This window comes from Uloborus diversus, chromosome 4, assembly GCF_026930045.1.
Source record: "Uloborus diversus isolate 005 chromosome 4, Udiv.v.3.1, whole genome shotgun sequence".
Taxonomy (NCBI): domain Eukaryota; kingdom Metazoa; phylum Arthropoda; class Arachnida; order Araneae; family Uloboridae; genus Uloborus; species Uloborus diversus.
In genome coordinates, this window is record NC_072734.1 from 82,620,166 (window position 1) to 82,637,021 (window position 16,856).

Here is a 16,856-nt window from a genome sequence, read left to right on the forward strand (position 1 = left end):
GAGTTGCATAAACTTCAGAGATGTGCTGCAAAACTCTGGGGTTCCATGGAACATTGTTTGTAGACCTGTGTTTTTAGAGGAATAAAGTTTGACAGAGTCATCAAATTGGTTGGAAGACATCCTGTAAAATTCCCAGCACTTAAGACCTTTGCAGGTTTTAACTGACAAGGATGTTCATGCATAGCCTCCTAAAGTAGATACCTTCCAAAATGCAGCAAAACCCAATACTTTTTGAAAGGTAAATTGTTTAATGTTTTACATCAAATACACCGTCAGCTCAGTCATTCCATCTGAGGACTGCAGTTTCATGCTTATTGGCACTCATCAGCCCGGAATAGGAAGTGCCTGAGCTGGAGGTGAAAAACCAATTGTTTAACCATAAGTGTTTAATGTTTTATTCATTTGTTTACAATTGAAGGTCTCGGGGCAGAAATGTGACAAACTACAAGGATTGACTTTTCGATCAAAAGTTTTGTTTCTCATAACTAAAATTGAAATAAACATGACAATGGATTATGCCATTTGGAGAAAAACATATCAGGTTTTATTATTGCAGAATATAGAATGTATAATACCTTTGAAGATTTTTTACAAATAGTTTTTATAAGTTTGAAACGGGCCTACTGAAAAGTTCACATCATGGGGCATATTTCATTCTTGTCCTGAGCCTTTCAATTAATAAATTTTTTGAAAAAGAAGTTTTTATATAAGAACTATTTAAAAAAAGGTTCTGAAGTGTATTTGCATATAAATTTATATTTGGATGCTGAATTTTGTTTTGTTTATTTACCTTTATAGCTACTGTCCATCAATTGAGTCAAAGATTATGAGATTTGGGGGACGTTCTCATCAGGTTTGGCTTGAACCCGAAGGTATTTAGTTTTTTTTTTCTAAATTATTATTTAACACTTTTGATTTACTAGCTTTATGTTCTTATTTTTTTTTCTCTTATGTTTAGGATTGGATTCAGATGTAATATATCCTCAAGGGCTTTCATGCACTCTTCCAGAAGATTTACAGCTCAAAATGTTAAGATATATACCAGGGCTTCAAAATGCAGTTATGTTGAAGCCAGGTACGATAAAAATACACACTAATTGTTAGTTAAATCACTTTCAAATTACTGTATTACAAAACATGTTGGTTGGTTGATGAATGTCCAAAACAAGATTGTTGTATCTGTCTTGTCAATGATTTAGAGCTGTGTACCATACTTAGCTGTTTTAAACATAAACATAGAGTTGAGGCTGAAGTTATTTTTCCAAGTGGGGATAATTAAGAAACACGAACGATTAACTTCATTCAGAAAAATTAAGTGATCAAGTAAATGTGTGCAAAATTATCATATACACATGTTTCAGAGCTATGAGGGATTTTTTTTTAACGTAAAGAGTTTTAACTCTCCGATATCGAGCTGCAACCACCAAGAAATCAATGATGATAGGTTTGACTTCTTTGGCCATTACAATTCTTGTATTTCCCTTAAAAAAAGGTTGCGTAACAATTTTGCTATAGTTTTATGCTTTAATTATTTTGATTGCCAGCAAGTTGTCGGGTGGTCAGAGAATTCTGACTGTGGATGAGGAGGTTCCTGGTTCGAATCCTGGCTTGACATGGACGTACTTTCTCTCTCCTGTCCTTGTCCTTTATGTGTGTGATTGTGTTATTGTGCTGTGAATGGTTGCCTACCCTATGAACGGGTCCTTGTGGCATGTGTGTACTCTGAAAGTCGGACTACCCACCAAATTATAGTAAAATTGGAGAACTGAAGAGTGCCTCCCAAATTGTCACCCTGACTGGTACAAGACAACAGTAGCAACAATTGCTTTGGTTTAATCACTCATTTTGTTTTGATTGGTTTTTTAAATGTCTGTTGATTGGCAGATTTATGATTAGCAGTTATTTCATGCGAAAATTACGTTATCCGTATTTCATGGTATATTAATGGGTTAAAACATTGCACCAATTTAAATTTTGTGTTATTTTCATGTAAAGTAAACTTATCGTCAATTATTTGGATTGCAGCCATGCACAATAATCAATAAATATTGTTTGCCCGTGCACCCGGATGAGCATGGGCAGCTATATAGGGGGGGGGGAGTGCGGGCTCAAGGCCCCCCCCCCAGAAAGAAGAACTTCCTTGCTTTTAGTACTTTTTTCTTTGCAAAAATGTTAAAACATTTCTTTTTCAGCCATTAATGAATAAGTTTTAAAAAATGTCAAAAGTTTATTGTATCTAATATGTACTGAAATCGGTTTCTATGGGGGAAAATATCCTGCTAAACCATAGGGAAAGTATGAGCTCCCCCCCCCCTTAAAATTATGCATATGGGTGCCCGTGTCGATAGGAGGTTACTGTGACATTCTAAAAATGTCCTTATTCGGCAAATTTTGTCTAACAATAAGGCAAAATTTGGAGTTCCATTCAACAAACAGAGAATTTTTGCCCTCCCAAAATTTAAGTTTAGAGTTCCCCTAATTGTTTGAGTCAGTGCTATGGTAACTAAACTGTTATACAGTGTGATCCAAAAGTCACAACCTGTTATAAAATATTTTATTTGAAAAATACCATTAATCTGAAATACAAACTATTTGGCTGTTTGGCAACTGTATATTATTTGAAATTGCAAGACGTTTTAGTTTTCATTTTCATTGTGCACTGACACTTTTATTTTTGTTGAGTGGTCAAGATGGTTGTTTAGAACTTTCATTATTCAACAATATTTTTCAACCCATTCATTTGAAGCCATTATCAAAACCTTTAATAATGAACTTCAGATCATTTCTATACCCAATCAAGAGAAAGTCTTTGATTAATATCTCTCTTTCAAGAAAATACTGTAAGTGTCAGTTTGATCCCAAAAAATTTAGTGTTGCATACTAGCCAAATAATTTGCATTTAAAATTAATAATAATTTTAAATAAAGAAATTATAAGAGGTTGCATGACTTTTAGATCACTCTGTAGAAGATTTTTTTTTAATTAAAAGGGGAAAAGAAAAATATCACTAAAAAATAAAATTTATGCAGAATGCAAGGCAATTCTTTCCTACTAACTTGCACCTTGATTTTACTCCGACTTTTTTTTAAATTTTTAGTTCCAAAACATTTAGCAAAACTGCATTTGAATGACAAATCAAGTAATACTTTTTTGTGCGTTATTTCTCAACTATTGAATTACGTCCTGTAATTTTTAAATAAATTTAAAAAATGGTTTTTATTGAAAAAAAGTTTTTTTTTTTTGTTTTTTCAAAAAACACATAAAGTATTGATTTCTGAATTCTAGGTTATGGTGTCGAGTATGATTTCATTGATCCTCGTCAACTGAAGCCGACACTTGAAACTTTCAAAGTAAGATGTTTATTTTTAGCTGGGCAGATAAATGGTACTACAGGTTATGAAGAAGCTGCAGCTCAGGTAGTTTTCTTTTAACTCGTATGCATTCTTATTTTTATGAATATGCATAATTGTTATAACTATGCTTTCGTACCAACTGAAAATTTTTGTTTAGTTTTACAATCTCACAAATAAATTATTGTGATTTTATGTTTTTTTAAACGTACTTTTAGGGAATCATTGCAGGAATCAATGCTGCATGTTCTGTACAAGATGTTGCACCATTCATCGTTAGCAGAACAGAAGCTTACATTGGAGTTTTAATTGATGATCTGACCACTTTGGGAACTTTAGAACCTTACCGCATGTTTACGAGTCGAGCTGAGTTTAGACTATACTTAAGGCCTGACAATGCTGATTTTCGTTTAACTGAAAAAGGTAGTGGGTTTATTTTCTGTTCTCATTTAGCTTCAGATTATGAAACATTAGCTACTTGCCCTTAGGGGAGAAGGGGGCTAATGTGGACAAATTTTGCATTTTTGGAAAAAAAGTATACTAAATACTGCTTTTCATGCGCTTTACATTTTTTAAACATTTATTTGCTCTTTTGCACTTATTTTAACTGATATATTAAAACATTTGGCCGAACAATTATTCAATAAAATGTTTTTCTAAAAAGGTAGTTTTTGTCCACACATAGGTTTTTTACCTATTTCCCGTAAAATCAAAAATCTTTGGGAAAAAATTTTCTGAATTGCTACAAGTTGCACGAATGTAGACTCCTCAATGGTGTGAAAAATATTTTTCGCTACCAGTTTAAAGATAAACTGAGTGTATTTATTAAGTTTATCGTCTTAAGTTCGACTATGGTCCGCTCAGGTTGACTAAGCTCTCAATGAGAGCTCATGTCTGAATGGGAGATTACCATATTCTTGGGAAAGATTAAAGGATAATTTCACGAAAGTTACTGATTTTTGCAAGTAATGTCATTGGCAGAAATTGTTCGCATGAGCTACCCATTAGTCTATAGGAACGTTTCAGAGTTGCTTTTACGGTGCATGTTCTACTCTGCATCTCACATAACATTTAATGTTGATATCTTTAATAATAGTGTAAAGTAAAAATGCTCTGTGAAATCCCGCAATGTTCTATGGAAATAATCAGTAACCTTTCGGAATTTTTTTTGTGCTACTAGCAACATCTGGCAATGGTAATTTCCCTACAATTTCATTTCACGATATTTGGGATATATATTTTCCATCGTGGAAAAATAATAATTTTCTGTGCTTCAAAGAACTATTTTATTCACCTTTTAAGAAATTCATCAGTTGATTTGTATACAGCCTCCACTCGTCCAACATAGTGCAAAATACAATTTTTTTTAAATAAACTTGACCAACACAAAGTCATTATATCTTATGTCATTGGTAATATGAATTATAAAAAAAATAATGATAAAAAATGTGTGAAAATTACAGAGAGAATTCCTTGGTAAATTGATTTTTCACCTTTCAATAAGCAAACTCATTTAGTAAAAAAGGCTTAAAAATGTGCAAAAACACACAGAATCCTTTCTAAATGTCATAATTTTATCATTTTCAATAAATCATTTTATGAAGCAATTGGTAAAGAATAAAATAGCAAAATGTAATATGATGATTAATAAATAAAATCATTTGTAAAATAACTCATCACTTTACAAGAATCTATCTTATTTTGTAAATGAAACCAAAATTTTGAAAAAACGTTACATAAAATCCTTTGTAGTTTAATGCATACTTGTCAAAATTAATCTAATCAGGCAAATAACATAAAATATATTTAACTCCTTATTGTTTTCTCACTCAAAGCTGCAAGGGATTAGTGTGGGCATGAGTCCACAGAAGCCTCATTACACTATGTTCACAGTAGCCCCATCACTGTGTGTCCACTCTAACCCCATGGGGCAATGTTTTCTTTTAAGCCTTTTAATTGTTAATTAAAACTATCAACAACAGAACTAAATACCAAAATATATATTTAATACATTTATTTGTGATATATTATCTCCTTTTACTTGAAATAATTAATTAAAAAATTGTAATCTAATAATTAAAACAAAATCCAAAATAAACTTTTCCACTATGAAAACTCTCTTTTGTAATTTGCTACTGAACTATCAAACGTGTTGTTATGAAACTACACATGGAAGTGCACGTTGGTGTTGTCATTATGCATAAATTAACAGAGAAATTCTGAAAAACAAATATCAGAATTATTTGTTTGTCCACACTAGCACCCTTCTCCCCTAATTAGGAAAATGATTATTATGAAGGGGGAAAAAATAAGGAATAAATTTTTTCTCGTGGGGCACTTCAGGTTTAAGATAAATGCAATGGCAGTGTTTCAAATGAAATTTCAGAACGCTACAGAATCCTGTTGCTTGTGCACCCCTCACCAGGGCAGACTTGGGCAAATTTTAATTGCATGAACTATTAAAGATTAACAATTGATTAATTGGTAAACGTAACCACAACTAACAATTGATCAATTGTAATTGTGAAAAATTACAATTAACGATTAATTAGTTATTAAATGTAGTTTACTACAGTTAACAATTTTTTAATTGTTAATTATAGTTTGCTACAATTAACAAATTATCAATTGTTTTGTGAATTTTAATTAAAACTAACTCTTAAAAAAATTACTGGTTTTGTACACTACACTATATTGTACAGGCGACAGGTCTACCTGGGATGTGGACGCTGGACAGATACCATATTACTGTCTATTTAAATACACATGTTAGCAACTAATAAAAGATCATTGCTCAACAGTAACTTTATTACGAGCAATAAATTATTTACTGCAGCACATGACTTTTCTCAAAAAAATCTTATGGCTCCAACGAAATTTCCTCAGAAAAGGTATATTTCAATTAAAAATTCAAAAACATTTTTCTTTCCTAATTTTTTTTTATAAAATTAATAAAAGTAACATCTGAAAAATTTCAGTAATGTATCTTAATTATGTACATGATTAAAAAAAAATTTTTTTTTAAACAGAGCGGTCTCTGAGACCTTACGTCCCCTGCTATGTCTTTCTTTCTCACCTTCCCTGTTATGGGTTAAACTAAAGCAATGATTTACACAAACTTAAAACACTTAATTAAAACACAAAAATTTACATGTGGAAAAACTTGCCTAAATGAGACTAGTTCATGCGGCGAGCAAGCAATCAGCACTGAACGAAAATAATTGATTAATGCCCAACATACAATGTTGTAGAGGTAAAACATATTATACAGAACCACAACGTGACAATAATGAAATTTTGATTAAAAAAATGGCAAATACGACTTTTGTGCTTAGCTTGGCAGCATACAGCATGCTTCAAAACCAGTTAGTGATTGGGAATGCTTGGATTACTAACTGTTCTAATAGCCAATCATTTACAAATTTAAAATATAAAATTACCAGCAAAAGGTTACAGTATTGATCAATGAAATTGATGTTAAATAGAAGATATGCATATTTGTTATTACATGCTATGCAAGTAACATAAAGCATTGCTTACCTTAATTTGACCTAACCACTAGCATATTTCTTACATCTTACTACTATTATATATGTGGAAGTTTGTCTGTATGGATGTATGTGGATGCTTGTTACTCTTTCATGCAAAAACTACTGAATGGATTTTAATGAAGCTTTACAATAATATAGTTTATGCATCAGAATAACACATAGGGTAGTTTTCACCCCGTTATTGAGGGCAAAACCCCCCTAGGGACGATAAAACCCAATTTTCCTATATATTCTCTAACATGAGGATGAAAAAATACTTGTACTTATTAACATTATATGTCCATCGAAAGTTCTTATTTTTCTGCTGAAGATGGCACCTGTTCCAAACTTCTAAGTAGAATAACAAACGAGTTACGAGCTTTTTAGTTTCATGTTCGAAGGCTTTCCTCAACACAATATAGTATTTGGGGTATCATCTCAACTCCCTGTCGATAGCGACAATTATTGTATTGTTGACTATTTTCTCTTTTCGTCTGACTTCAAGGCTTTTCTCAAGTGAAATTTTAAAGTAAGATTTTTTGCACAAGATAGGCAAATAATACATGGATTTGGCTGATTATTTTCCAGTTTTACGAAACTTTGAGGCAATTAATGTTTTTTTTTTTTAATTTATTTGTGTTGACTGGGCGCTTGATCGACCAGCAGGAATCTCGCAAACATTTTTGCTGAATCATTTCAATAGCTAAGGCATGTGGCAATTTTTTCAATTGTCGCTGTTTTCGAAGCTAAAAACTATGTGAATACTGCTTCTTGGTTTTCCCCATGTAACCAAAATATCGCCATTTCTTTATAGCATTTGTTAACATGTAAAATGATCCGCCAACTAAATAAATCAAATCCATAAACAGCACCAGTTTGCGCACAATTTCAAACATAATTGCCAAACTTTACTACTTATTTTGGAAACATTTCGTATAGCATCATTTCATGGTCACCAGAAGTATCTCAGTAATGGCGACACTATCTCTTCGATAAAGTTAGTAACACACAGTTTTACAAAGTAGGGAGGGGGAGACTTAACCAAGGTATCCCAAAACGATTACTGCAAATTTCGTAACGTTTTAAATCACAGTAAGGGATTACGAATGGCTACATTTTTTAAAAGTTTGTACTTCAATAGCAATATAGAGACGATTTTAGAATGATTTTTAATCACGTCAAACCGGTCTATTTTCAGTTACTTCAGTTGTAGAAGAAAACGAATTAAAGTAACTATATATATTGTATCTCACAATTATTACACACCCAGGCAACGCTGGGTATTTTTGCTATGTACAACATTTTGCTGCTCCCCTACCCCCAGTTACCGTTGGAAAAATATTTATTTTTTACCAGGAAAGGCCGAATACATGCAAAACATTTTCTTTGTAGCATCTTCTGTTCGGAATTAAAATTTATACCTTAAGAATGTAGATTAAGCAAACATTTTACGCAGCTGTATAAATTTGGCAAGTCTTTGGCGAATGTATGGCACTGTGGTCCTTTTTCCGATAAATAATGAATTTGGATTGTTTTACATTTTTACGCTGCTTTTAATTGCAAAAATAGATAATGAATTAGATTGCATTCGTTGAAGAAAATGAATTTAATTGCAAAAAAAAAACAAAATGACGTTTTAAAAACTTCTTCGATAGGCAGAGTTATGATAACGCGGTCGGGATGAGTGTTCAAAAATCCTGCCGCTACAGCCATTACAAAATTTGCATTTAAATTTAAAAACTTTGCCAAACTAATTTTGGTAAATATATCATTAAATACTATGTATAGGGTATTGCAGTTAAAATTAATCCACCAAATTAGTGAAACAACACGCTCAAATAACATTAAAACTGCTATTAAAATGTAAATTAATCCACCAAATCCATTTTATATCTCCAGACTCACCAGGCAACTACGTTAGCACATTGGCGAATTTTTTTTTAACTTTAAAGAAACTTTTTATTTTCTTTCTTTCTTTTTTTTTTTTGTGTGTGTGTGTATTTTTAAGGATTAATGGTGCTAATTAGCTTTTTGCAGAATTAATATCCCTACTGTAATAGCGATAAGAGAGTATTGTTCTTTCTTTTTTTTTTAAATTTGTTTTTCATACTATCGGACATGTACTGATGAAGATGTTTGGAATTAATCATGAAGGAGATCTTCAGAGGGAGATGTTATTTGAAAACGCTGATATCACCATTCTAATAGAGACTTTAGGGAATGTTTCTCTTTCCGAAATGAGAAGTTTTTTGCACCATTATCCTCATTTAAATGGGAACTTAAAAAAAACTTGTGCTTACTCTGATTTTAATGGTATTTTTACTCTGAACTTTTTTTAAATCAGGACTGTTTACGTTGTTAAGAAACAGTTGATTTCCTTCATGTAAGGGATTTTAAAGGTTTGATGTTCTCACTCTGAAGGGACATTATTAGAATCTGGATTTGTAGTGACTGTTGACCCTATTTTGAGACGATTTCTCCGGCAAGAAGCTATACAATAATTTAGATAGCAGGTGTAGCGCTGGACACCATTTGACGGTGATGGGGATTATAAAGGAAATGGTTGACTTTATTTAAGAATTGTTGACACTCACTTGAATTGGAATTTTTGAGAATTACCCAAACTAATTTCTTTACAATTTCTGAACGTTTTCCTGATTTATGTTGTGTGATTTTTTGGGTGTCTTCCCAGTTTCGCCGACATTTCATTTACCCTCCCCCCTCCCTTGATTTTCAGTTTTCATCATATCTTTTGATATATTAAAGGGGGGAGGCCATTTTAAATGTCGGCAAAAGTGGGGAGAAACCATTTTTTGGTAACTATATGACCTCTCCCTATGTTGACCATTAACTTGAATCAATTAAAAAAATCTACATCAATATGAGCAAAGCAGCGGGTAAAAGCTAGTGGTGCATAAATTTGAAATACACAACTGAATGCTTTTGTTAATCAATAACTCTATTAATTGATATTCAAATACAGAGGTTGACCAAATTATTTTACTCAAACTAGCTTTTCTGTATTTTTATTATTTTTTATTGTTGCATAGTTTTATTACAGTAGACCCTTGTTTTACGCCGGGGTTACATTCCACGGAAATGCCGCATAAATCAAAACCGCGTAAATTGAGACCTAATAGTAGTGTTAAAATAGGGGCTAGATTCCGTAGATAAAAAAAATACTTCCTTCTAGTGATGACTAATTGTCTAATAAGTTTAATGTGTACTTATATCGATTTTTATGCACAACGTGTATAAAGAAAACATAAACTAATTTCGTGTTCTGTTTATGAAGAAGAGCTGGCTATGATAGTCTTTTGGAAGTCATTGGGAAATTTTCTCTGTAATTCTTTGCAGAGCATTAACGCATCCATGATCACTTGCATCATTTCCATGATAGAGTCTTCCTTCACTAACAAATCAGAAAGATAATTTCTGTTGTCTAGGAATGGCTCAAAAATTTTCAATGTGAACGTTTTTGCTTGTGCGTCACCGACGTCAGTATCCTCGTTAGTTTTGGACTTTTTGTCACTCTTAAAAGCTCTTCTTCCAGTGAGTTCTGAACTGTGCGAGTTCAGTAACTCTACTTCTGGAAAGAGCTCTGGAACCAATCGCATAAAATGTTTCCAGTGACCCAAGCTCAATTATAAGCACGCCAAAATGCAGTTGATCACATGTAATCTGCAATCTTTAGGAGTTTGGATTTTGAAAAAGAGGAAAATGTTATATGTTTGCATTGCCGCATCTGTGTAAAACTGAAATTAATCCGCATAAAATAAAATAAAGGTGTAAAATCTTAGACCGCGTATAATCGAAACTGGGTAAAATAAACTTGTGTAAAACGAAGGTCTACTGTATTTGAACACATTTTAAGGCTTATTTAAAATATGAATTAAACATATTGAACGTAAAGTAACTTCTGATTGATACTATTAATAGGTTAATAGGTAAAAAAAAGGAAAACTTTAATATTTAGTTATTCCACCTTTTGCTGCTATCATGGTTTGGATGTGGCATGGCATGCTTTCTATGCATGATGATATGGTTACTGAGTATTGTGCCATGCTCTGATGTTATTCTCAATCACACTCACAAGAAGAAGCTTGTAACTTGAAATTTTAATGGACACTGATGCCTATAGCATTTAAAATAATAGTAATAATAATAAATGAAAAAATTGTTGCCTCCCAGAATAAACTTTAAAATGTGTTCTAATTTTAAAACTATGTAACAACAACAAAAATCAGTAAAAATACAGAAAAATTTGTTTGAGTATAATAACTTGGCCACCCTATGTAGTCCATGCTCTACTCTAGAAATATTTTACTATGTTCAATAGTGACAAAAAAAAATGTAATGGTTTAAAAATATTTTTTAGGTTACAAAGTGGGATGTGTTTCACAGAAACGTTATTCACGCTTTGTAAAAACAAAGAGCTTATTAGAAGAAACTATCGAAGAAATGAAATCAGTTACTAAAAGTCCTAAAGAGGTGAACTTAACTTCAAAATGCCCATTAAAAAAAAAGTAATTATGAAAAATATCTTATTTTTAACATTACTATTTATATAATTTTAAAACCTGAAATGAATGTCATTTACTTTTCATGTGTTTATCTGTAAAAATGTTTTCTCTCTTTCATAGTTTCAGCAGATATGAGTGACTGATGTAATGGAATTTTATTTTATTGAGTTCTGTGCAAAATTTCTACATAAAAATAAAACTTTTAATAATTATTATTCTGAATTTTTTTTCTAAAAAAGTATTTTTAAGTTTCTATACATGAGGCAAGGAGAAGCAAAAGGATGTAAGTGGCTTTGCAAGCCGTAGGTTAGTTAGGTTGCTAACTGCTCCGCAAAAATGGCGAAACTCTGCAAAGAAATTATTTTGCTCTGCATTTCCCGTTCAGTCTTTATTCTGACCAGGCACCAGATTTTAATAAAATTAAGTTTATTTTTATTATATTTTGTTAGTTTTTAAGATTTAAATTTTTCAAATTAAACCCTTATACTTAAGACAAATACATTTAAAGAAATGTGCACTGAAAATAATTGACAGAAATTTGTTACTCATTAAAACTAGAGACCATGGTTTGCTTTGGCTTTGTTTGAAATTGTTTTCAAAAACACAGTTTATCCTTCTTTTCAGATGTCTGTGGTTTGTGTGCAGTTCTCATCAACTCTAAGAACCTTTCACTACCAAATAACTCTTTTCAATTGAAACTCTTAATTTTTAGAAATTTAAAATTGTTAATTATCAATTTTTGAATCAATAGTCTTGAGAATCACAAAAATGTCAAAACTTAATTTTAGTCACTATATTGGAATGAGCAGCTCAGTTGAACGTTCTAACGGGCGTTAAATTCAGGGCTGCGGAGTCAAAAGAAAAATAGCTGACTCTGACTCCTGGATTTTAAAACGTCCGACTCCGACCTTTTTATTTATTTTTTTTTCACATCCCCTCCCCCATGAAGGGGGGGGGGAAAGAGATTGAAATATTAATTCCTTTTCATGAAATTTTTGCGTTGTATTTTATTGTAAACCTAAGATGCATACAACATTAGAAGTTCAATTTGAAAATCAAATTATCCAATAGTTGCGATTTCTAAGTGAGATTACTTTAAGATCCCATTTCTAAAAAATTGCAAAGGATTAATTTGCTCCTTTTAATGTTTAACAAATAGATGTAGATCAAATCCTGTGCTTTCAATTTTTCAATGCTGTAACTTGAGAGGAAAAAAAAAACTTTTTTGTTAAGTCAAAAAACTTTTCTTGATGGGGGGAGCCCCCCTCCCCCACACCCATCTGATGAGTGACTCCTCAATTTAATTTCAGAGTCTATGAAAATTGAAATACTTTAATTCTGAAAAATTTTCCCCAAAATATATTGAATTTCATCTTAAAAATTTCAACAAAAATATTGCACTATATTGCAGGGAGAGGTCAAGTACATGTACGTCTGGAGCAAATTTTACACAAAATGCGGCGGTATATAGCTTTGTATGAATAGCTTTTACTATACCTACATTCCTTGGCTCAATTTTAATTTTATTGGCAGCTTTAGAATTAACTTTAATACGAAGATTTTAGGATTACTTATAATTATTGAGTGTTGTAACCAATAAAGCAGGTACTGATATTATTTTGTACTTTTTAGTGGAAACCAAGTTTTCTTAGGTAAAGTATTCACTTTTAAAAAAAAGCATTTATTTTTTATGTGATCTTTTAGATTTGTGCTTTTGTGCCAACACTTATTTGAATTTACCAAGCATTATCAGAAGTTTCCTGACTTGCTCAAGCCATACATTCCTTTTACTATTTTAAAACTTAGATTGAAGTAGTAAATATATTAATTATTTTTATATGAAAGTGATTACTTAGAAAATGTTACTCAACAAAACTGTTAGCCGACAGTTGCTATCAGTTAAATAAAGTTAAAAAAAATAAAGTTGAGCAAACTAGTAGACTGCGGCGTAGGTAGCTGTTACGGAAAGTTCGATAAACAATCAGGGCTACTGCTTGCCACAATAACAGTTATTTTCTTATTAGTAGGCCTTTATACATGTCAGCAAAGAAATTGGTAGTCAGTTTCTTAGAACTTGCAAGGAGAGTCAGTGAAAGTTAAAGAAGAAAAAGAAACCAGGAGTCGTCATGTTTTCGAACGACTCCGACTACTTTACCCCAAAATCAGTCTGACTCCAACTTTACAGCCCTGGTTAAAATAACATCGTGTTAATGGAATAGCTAACGGGACTTCATGTATTGGTCGTTGTAATGTAAGGGTCGCAGTATTGGGAGGTTGTTCGAAAGAGTGTTGACTCTTATATGACTTCTGCATTATAAGATCACTTTATTTTATGATTTTATGTTAATTTATGAGCATTTATAGCATAAATTTGATTTGAGAATCTTTTTGTTTCCAGCATCTTTGAATATTTAGTAGTCCCTGGTGTAACTCTTGAAAAAGTTTTGGAATATTTGCCTGAAAACTTGAAAAACTCTAAAGAATTTTCACGCATTTACCCTCGTGTTTGTATAGAAGGTATTTTATTCATTATTTACATTTTTAGTTGAAATTTATTGTACAATGCAATTCATTTATCTTATCTCCCAAATGCTTATGTAGGTACTCTCAACTCAAATTGCTTGTGAACGTCTCCTTCTTAAAATTAATAAGAAATGGAGAAACTCTTGTACTAAATCGCCTACAAATACTTATCGAGTATGTGCTTTGTCAGAACTTTTTCTCCTTCAACAATTTGAATGCCCTCTTCAGTAATTTCGCAATATGAGGTGAAGGAGGGGGGGGGCGGTCATTTATTCGATATTTGACAGTGTAATCCCTTGAAAAGCCATCATCAAAATTATGTTCAATAAAGAAAGAAAGATTCAAGAGTTCAGGGTAGAGGGAAACTTATGCTTGATTGTAAACTTTTACCTTGAGGCAGTTGGATGTCATGCATTCTATGAGTCATACTACTGAATTCATATTGCCATACTATGGTCATTACTTCTTAAATCTGTTCCTAAGGAGGTCAAGAGCACTATGTCCATTTTTTCAAAGTTGGGATTTAAGCATCATCTTAACATTTTATACTGTATTCAAAGGTATGAAGATCTAAGAGCTTGATAAAGTAACTTTTATTTTATAAGCCCTTAAAAGATGTTCCAGTTATGCAAATCATCACAAATGAGAAACTTTAAACTCATCTCATGCCAGACTTTGTTTTTGGTACTTACTGCCCTTTACCTCCCCAAATACAGAAACATAATTTACTTTTTAAACAACTTCGAAAGAGCAGATTATCTGTTCACAGTGTCATTCATTTTTGTTTGTTTGACCTCATAACCTGTTCATTTAATTGTCCAGTTTGGCCAATTTTTTCTTATGTGGTTGTCTGATCCCAAACCTGATTTATTTTTAAAAATTTTAAAGAATTTGTTCAAAACTAGCTTTCATTGAGTTTTTCATAATTCAGTTTTTGTCTGAGAGGAAATTTTAAGTTTGAGGTTATTTTTCAGATATCCTCTCTGATATTTGGCTTGACGTGCTGGATGAAGATATTTAGTGTAGTGGCCAGGTTGCAGGTTTCTAGTTCTAGCCAGTCAAAACTGATTTCGGCCATACGGCTGGTAAAAACTAGTTAAAACTGCTCAAAACTGGATTTTACCACTAAAGAGTTTGCTCAAACTGTATTGTAAAAGCACACTAATATGTGGGTACAAATTATTTATATGCATAATGTTGCACATTTTAATCCATATAAATAAAGCAGAGAATATGTATGTAAGTGTATGTACAAGGGTAGATCAAATATAATCCAGAGTATTTTTTTGAATTGTTTGCTTCAACCCCCCTCCCAAAAAAAAAACAAGCTATTATTTTTCTGCATAGTGTCCTTCTTTGACACGAATTTTCTCTACCAGATTGCCAAGTTTGTCATACCGTTGTGGTGGAAAGAAGAGGGGCATGTGCAGAGCAATTTGCGCACGAACTTCTCTGCACTTGCATCATCATCAAATTGTTGTCCTCCTAGGTTTTTTTTAATGGTCTAAATAAATTATAGTCATATGGAGATAAATATAAACTGTAAGAAGGAGTTTCTAGCAGTGTTCACAGAAATTTCTCCATTTTGTTTCGGCTGTAAAACGACAGTATGCAGCCTTTAATTTCATGGAGAAGAATTACATAACGTATTGCTTGGTGTTGTCACGTGCTGCGATATGCAGACTGTGCTTTATCCAAGAGGGGACAGTAATAGGCTGTATTAGTTGCCTTTCTTTAATAATGTGACAAATGGCAACAGCAGTGATCCTTGTCAGGGGCAGCTGTAGTGCCAGACAAACCGGATCCCTGTCCAGGGCAGCAAATTTTAGGGGCGGCATTTTGGTTCGAATCTCTAAAGCACATTTCTCACTAGGACAGCACATCAGTCACTTGTACAGAAGTTTTGCAAATGTAATTTTTTTGCAGCTTTTGGGAATCTGAAAAGTATGTGAACCTTGTTGGTCTTTTTGTTTTCCTACGTTTATTGAACCACAATTGCTGTCGCCAACATCAGATGGTCATGTGTCTATATAGTTGCAAAGTGAGACAGAATGGGTGGAGTCCGATTCCCATCAGAATCCTCTGCCTGATCCTGGGCCCTAGGCCATGTGATTTACAGCCCTATTGTCCATGCCGCTCTCTTCTTTTCTGATTGTTTTGTGTACTGATCATAGTCTTAGGGTACTGATGATTAAACAAGGGGAGGGAAAAGCCGTTTTGGCGTTGTTTTTGAAGGGTTGTATTTCTTGTATTTCTCTTTCATACCAGGAAAAAAGAAGAAAAAAAAAGAAACGTGTGCAACTGTCACTGCCATCCTTTCCATAAAATGGTATTTTCTCTTTGCGTTGATTGTGTTCCCCGACAAATGAGGACTAAAAATGTAAAACGCAGTAAGTGCCAAATAAATTTTTTTAGAGGACATTAAAAATAAAATTCCAGCGTATTGTGACACTTACCGGGTTTTCCATTTTTTTGCATTATGGACTTGGACCAACCGAGATAAGGATCCTTCAATAACCTTCAATGGCACTCTACTGTGCTCTCCACTTGTGGATCCCAACAACGTTATTTTAGCTACTTTTTTAGGGGAGGATAATCACATAAATCATTTGCCACAGTGAAATGCTTCACGTTTACTTTATTTTGACATGGAAGGAATTTTTTTTTTTTTTTGGCACTTAATACTTTTTCCAATTTCAGTCTTCAAATAAACCAGACACTCGAGCCCAGAGTTTTCAACCGATAAAGTAATTTTTGAAAGCCTGCTCTGTATCTTTGTAGCGAAAGAACTGAATATGATTATTTACTATTGCAATTTAAATTCAAATATCGTTGTCATCAGCACCATTATGTAAAGGAAAAATTTAAAGAACATAAATATATATTTCACTGGGAAGGAATCTTTTTGAAGTAAGTTTTCTGTTTTTAAA

General features: G+C 32.5%; 1 protein-coding gene across 4 annotated transcripts in view; it reads left to right on the forward strand.

Annotated features, from left to right (window-relative positions):
• LOC129220134 (protein MTO1 homolog, mitochondrial-like) overlaps positions 1–16,856 on the forward strand; it is a 114,300-nt gene that overhangs the window by 85,325 nt on the left and 12,119 nt on the right. For all 4 annotated transcript variants that reach the window (XM_054854481.1, XM_054854480.1, XM_054854482.1 and 1 more), the window contains 6 exons: positions 799–872; positions 959–1,075; positions 3,286–3,416; positions 3,569–3,773; positions 11,259–11,406; positions 13,802–13,920. In XM_054854481.1, coding sequence (XP_054710456.1) covers positions 799–872; positions 959–1,075; positions 3,286–3,416; positions 3,569–3,773; positions 11,259–11,406; positions 13,802–13,920 — 794 coding nt within the window. The remainder of the gene's footprint in view (positions 1–798; positions 873–958; positions 1,076–3,285; positions 3,417–3,568; positions 3,774–11,258; positions 11,407–13,801; positions 13,921–16,856) is intronic.